We start from the raw sequence: 6296 nt of genomic DNA on the forward strand, positions 1-6296 counted from the left end.
GCAGGTGTCTTGCTTCAATAGATGATTGTATCATCATCATCATCCATTTCGGTATCTGCAAATAGGGTTAAGGCAGGCATTTTCGCCTTTTCGTCATAGTCTCGAAAACCAATAAAAGAGACATTTTTTGCCGAACTCATCCGTACCACATCGTAAGCTCAGGAGAAACGTTTTGCTATGTTGAAGTTGTAGCAAATGGGCGTTGCTTTCGTTGGTTTTAGCCCCTACGACGACTGACGGAAATACCTGCCGTGTTCCTAGTAATATTTGATCTAATCGCTCAATTCCTTTTTATGTTTTATCCAAAAACTGCTGAGACGGTAAAAAACTGCCACATTACATATCCAAAATTTCTGTTGATTATGTTTATATTTTCTTATGTACCTCTTAAGTCCTGGAAGCTGAATATAAATTTACGTATAGTAACGACCAAAAACTTGTCAAAATAAACAAACAAAGATACGACGGTATTCACATATCTTCCGTGGACATGGTGTCGATTGTCGAGCTCCTTATGGTTGTTCGGGGTGCCAGGGGGTGGGCTAAATTAAGGGTACAATCGAGCTAGAAATAAACTCATAAGACGCATTGCGCTTCCCGAAAAAGGTACAAGTTTACAGAACAACGCTATCTTATTGCGCAGTTATGACGCAGCGTTATTGCTTCAAAGAATCATCGGAACGCGTAAATTGTCACCTGCAAACACTCGAAACTCTCACCATCGCGCCTTGTCAGGGCTGCGAACAGGAACACCGTGACGAGGATGCTAAACAACAAAAAACAGCGGCATCCAACGAGCCATCAGGCCTACACGAGTGGAATGTTTCCTTTCCGTCCCAAAGAGTATGTTTTATGTAATTGATCCTGTTTCCCAGTGCGGGTTCCTTCCGGCTCACCTCGGGTGGATGACGTCGTGTTGCTGTCGTCGCCGGCGTCGTCGTCATCGTCACCGTCATCGCTGGGCTGTAACAAAAGAGCAGGTTTAATTCACGGAATGGTGTCATTAGAAGGCGGACGGCCATCAACCAACGACGACGACCACGGTACCGCACCGGTGAAACGAACAGGAAGTGACTCGTTTGTTTTGCTGTGTGAACTCTGAACAGCCTCCCGAGGTATGCACCCGAACAGGTAACGTTCTGTTCAGCTGGAACTGGCCCTGGTGTTGTTCCACCCCAGAGAAGCGGTGGGGCCCCAAACATCACAGCCAGGCGGACAAGCACCACCGACCGCGCCCTCGAGTAGTAGCACATGAGGAAAATCATGAAAATGCTGTAGCGCCAAGCCAAGGTGTGTGTGCAATTGAGCCGTTCCGTCATCGTCGTCGCCACCGTGAATCGTTAAGAGGGAAAATGTTGGTGTCAAATCCGGTTCTGAAGAGAGACCTTATCCGGCTGTTTCAGATGGCTGGCGGTTTTGTTTTTCCGTGCCATGTTGTTCCCAAGGGAAGCCCAAGAGTGGCAGTATTTCTGCACTTGCAATTTGTTAGTTTATCCGGATCGTGGAGAACACTGATTGGGTATCATCTTCAATGTGTCATTGTTAACGGTTGCATCGAACTAGCAGGTCAGTGGCATTGATATCAGTCAACGATTTTATCGCTACCCGACAAATTATTTCAACACTTTTTGTTAAACAACACATTCAGTTAAAAAACTTATTCTCTTATTTTGTTATCTTCTCTTTGCAAGAATAAAGTATTTAGGGTATAACGAAAAAAGCGATATTCGATAAAACTGCTATTATGTTTGCTATTTAAATTTCTGGTATAGATATTTAATAATGCGGCCATTTCGTTGCCAGTAAAAGTGGTACATATGCCATTTGCTCCAATATACTTAACATATTTCTTACTGCTATCTTTTGACAACTTACTTATAACATGTTGGTAAAATTGAATTGCTGAAAATTTCAAATTATTATTTTTTATTTGAAACTGGCTGACCCGTCGAACTTTGTATTTGTAAATTAATTGAATTGAGAAGTATTCAGGAAGGACAAATGTAATCGCAGAGCAAACGTCAAAACTTCTATTTTTTTCGAACGCACAAAACCGGTTCCATCTTCTTGATTAGTTCTCGAGTTATGTGGAAATTTGTATTTTCTTTGTATGGGAGCCTCTCCCCCTTTCCAGAGTGGTGTTGAATCATATTGAGAACCTTCCCCGACCCGAAAAATCCCTGAAGTTTCACGCTCATCGGTTCAGTAGTTTCCGTATAGACTCGGGTCAGACAGACAGAAATTCATTTTATGTACATACCTAGATTTGAGAAAATGCGTCACTTGTAAAATTTACCTAAAGTGAATTCGCTGGTTTCTGTTCAATTTTTTCTTGGCACTAAGAAAATGTTACTAAAAAGTAAAAGACATTTAAAAACATATTTCACTCTTCGATTCGACAAAAATGTTGAGCTTCAAAAATCCAGCTTGAAAAAAAATCAATCCTCAATAACGTCGCAATCTGCGACACTGCACTGTATCTAACTGGAGTCGTATCTTCATCGTCACTGGCAAAGGGACAATCTGTGGCCACAAAACTTTCATTCCCCACTGTCATTGTTGTTTTGTGAATCATAAAAAGTTCAAAGCTCAAAAGAGCCTTTGCAAATCTGAAACCAATGCGAGGGGAGAACGCAGGAGGGTGGGCTTCATTTGTACTCCCACTGCTGTTGTTTCTGCAAAATTAGAAACATCAAAGCCCTGGCAGTGCACTACTAACCTAACCTTGAGCAACTTTTGTGGCTGTGCAGAAGCAGAAAACATGTGCAGTGACCGAACAAGTTTCGTTTTTCATTATTGCCTAAGTTTGATCCGGAAAGCTTCTGATTACGGAGTGAAATCGTCATCTGTAGGTGGTTCACTCCGGGTTTCGTGTCCGGAGAATGAGATGTGAAAAATCGAGACCACCTATTCGTCAAACATTCAATTATTTATTGAAAGGAGGAAAAATCTCTTTGCGTTCATTGTTAAGAATGTATTGTCGGGGTTCCAAAGGAACAAAACACTAGACAAATAATGAAGAGCGAGAGTAATCCTTATTAAAAATGAACAACGGAGAAAAACTTGAGTCGCGTTGAATCTGACATAAGCACGATGACAGAAGTCGGATCTCAACAAAAGCACCGGGTCCGGGAGTTAAGCAAAACGTGCACTGCAGAAAGCAGAAAAGTTTACGTCTGTGCGCTTCCTTGTTTTGCTCGCAATTGTTCATTTCATTATGCATGTACAAGTAGAAGTTTTCTATCAAGTCACGGCAACGACTCTGACGGCGACGACGATGACGCTGATGACGACGTCGAGGACTATGACACACACTCATCAGCAAAATTCTTTGTCGGTAGGGGAACACGACGCAGAATGCCTCGAATGGGGATGACATTCAAAAAGAATGGGAATAAAATCAGTTTTGTCGTGTTTCCAATGGAATTTATTTTCTTGGAAGTTCGGAATAACGTGGCATGACAATTCAAAGGAACTTCCACTGAAAACATAATATTTTTTTAAGAACTGACTAATCGGAATAATTTTGAGTTTTAATAATTGAAGGGTCGGACTAAATTCGGAGGAACTTTACGTGGAAAATCTAAAGAATTTTGGGTCCCAAATAAGATCGCTTTGGAACACAGCAGAACTAAAAACATGGAAATGGAGCGTTCTTATGCAGTGGGCGCCGACACGTCCCAAGCTGCCTTACCTGCTCAAAGGATTCACGAGGGGGTTGCGGAAAGAGGACGAGCAACGAACAAAAGGGATTGCGTATTAAAAAAAATGTACTAAATAAATACATTTTTACCCATTTTTTTTCAATTATACCCTGTATTCAATAGTACCCCGTATGGCATAAAGTCGTTTGGCATAATGGTAATTTGGCATAATTTGCTGTTAAAGCTTTGTGATTGATGAATAACATTCAGATATTCAGCTTCGTTGATTCTACTGTGAAACACTAGACGCATGATTGTACGACACGGAACAATAAAGAAGGTTCCTGTAAAAACAGAAATATTTCAAATGTTAACACACCTACTAGCAAGATAAATCTTCTTTGAATTAATTTGTCATTGGTGGCTAGTCTTATTTTCCATTTAAGGACATCCTGCCAATTGTACATTTCATCTTCTTATTAGTTCTTCTTCTTCTTCAAGGGATCTACATTCCAAATGGAACTTGGCCTGCTTTAGAACTTAGTTCTCTAAAAGCATTTCCTCAGCTATTAAGTGAAAGCGTTTCTATACCCTAAATGTATCTTGTGTGACAAGTACAACGGCTACACTACGGGTGTCAAAAAAGTTTCCAACCCGAAAACTCCGGTCAAAGAAATCCTTTTCGCTCATGCGTTCTGAAAAATTATTTTTTGAAGATAAATCTTATTCGCTCATACATGAAGACATTACTTCTATTTGTCGATCTTATTTACCATCGGCAGCATATGTTTCATATCTACCTTCAATCAGTCGGGTAAATGCACTCTTCCATAGAAGGGATCATATCACCCTTTGCCTTATACAAAGCAAATGCCTCAATTGAAAGAAGAAGTCATATTCACTCTCGCCATCTATCAGGAAAACGCGTCCTGCAAAAAGGGATCACATCATCCCTTGCCTTATATCGAGTAAATGCCTGAATAGAAAGAAGGAGTCATATCCTTCTTGCCTTCTGCCGGGAAAATGTAACTGTTGAAAGCAGGGATCATGTCTTAAGTTGACTAAAATCGAGCAAATGCCTGATTTGAAAAAAGCTACCACAACTTCTTTTGTTATCTGTCTGACAAATGCATCCATTGAAAGAAGGAATCAAATCTTTCGGCGCCTTAAAAAAAGGCAGACATAAAACACGACTCATAATTCTACCGGCTCCGGATCTCCAGGAAATCCAGGAGGAGATTGGCCGGCTGAAGAACAACAAAGCCCCTGGGGTTGACCAACTACCAGGTGAGCTATTTAAACACGATGGTAAGGCACTGGCTAGAGCGCTGCACTGGGTCATTACCAAGATTTGGGAGGAGGAAGTTTTGCCGCAGGAGTGAATGGAAGGTGTCGTGTGTCCCATCTACAAAAAGGGCGATAAGCTGGATTGTAGCAACTACCGTGCAATCACATTGCTGAACGCCGCCTACAAGGTACCCTCCCAAATTTTATGCCGTCGACTAGCACCAACTGCAAGGGAGTTCGTGGGGCAGTACCAGGCGGGTTTTATGGGCGAACGCTCCACCACGGACCAGGTGTTCGCCATTCGCCAAGTACTGCAGAAATGCCGCGAATACAACGTGCCCACACATCATCTATTCATCGACTTCAAAGCCGCATATGATACAATCGATCGGGACCAGCTATGGCAGCTAATGCACGAACACGGTTTTCCGGATAAACTGACACGGTTGAGCAAAGCGACGATGGATCGGGTGATGTGCGTAGTTCGAGTTTCATGGGCATTCTCGAGTCCCTTCGAAACCCGCAGAGGGTTACGGCAAGGTGATGGTCTTTCGTGTCTGCTATTCAACATCGCTTTGGAAGGGGTAATACGAAGAGCAGGGATTAATACGAGTGGTACAATTTTCAATAAGTCCATCCAGCTATTTGGTTTCGCCGACGACATAGATATTATGGCACGTAACTTTGAGAAGATGGAGGAAGCCTACATCAGACTGAAGAGGGAAGCTAAGCGGATCGGACTAGTCATCAACACGTCGAAGACGAAGTACATGATAGGAAGAGGTTCAAGAGAAGATAATGTGAGCCACCCACCGCGAGTTTGCATCGGTGGTGACAAAATCGAGGTGGTAGAAGAATTTGTGTACTTGGGCTCTCTGGTGACTGCCGAAAATGACACCAGCAGAGAAATTCGGAGACGCATAGTGGCTGGAAATCGTACGTACTTTGGACTCCGCAAGACGCTCCAATCGAATAGAGTTCGCCGCCGTACCAAACTGACAATCTACAAAACGCTCATTAGACCGGTAGTCCTCTACGGACACGAGACCTGGACGATGCTCGTGGAGGACCAACGCGCACTTGGAGTTTTCGAAAGGAAAGTGCTGCGTACCATCTATGGTGGGGTGCAAATGGCGGACGGTACGTGGAGGTACGAGTTGCATCATCTGTTGGGAGAACCATCCATCGTTCACACCGCGAAAATCGGACGACTGCGGTGGGCCGGGCACGTAGCCAGAATGTCGGATAGTAACCCGGTGAAAATGGTTTTCGACAACGATCCGACGGGCACAAGAAGGCGAGGTGCGCAGCGGGCAAGGTGGATCGATCAGGTGGAAGATGACTTGCGGACCCTCCGTAGACTGC

The 6296-nt window shown here is 43.2% G+C and overlaps 1 protein-coding gene across 1 annotated transcript; it reads right to left on the bottom strand.

Moving 5' to 3' along the window:
* Positions 1–628: 628 nt before the first annotated feature.
* LOC134218279 (uncharacterized) lies at positions 629–1484 on the bottom strand. The gene is made up of 2 exons (XM_062697211.1): positions 1053–1484; positions 629–963 (listed from the first exon to the last, which is right to left on the bottom strand). Exons 1-2 carry the CDS (start codon positions 1317–1319, stop codon positions 808–810), a joined length of 423 nt encoding a protein of 140 aa, XP_062553195.1. The 5' UTR covers positions 1320–1484; the 3' UTR covers positions 629–807.
* Between the last annotated feature and the right edge of the window lie 4812 nt (positions 1485–6296).

The sequence above is a fragment of the Armigeres subalbatus genome, chromosome 2 (genome assembly GCF_024139115.2).
Source record: "Armigeres subalbatus isolate Guangzhou_Male chromosome 2, GZ_Asu_2, whole genome shotgun sequence".
In the NCBI taxonomy this organism is placed as follows: domain Eukaryota; kingdom Metazoa; phylum Arthropoda; class Insecta; order Diptera; family Culicidae; genus Armigeres; species Armigeres subalbatus.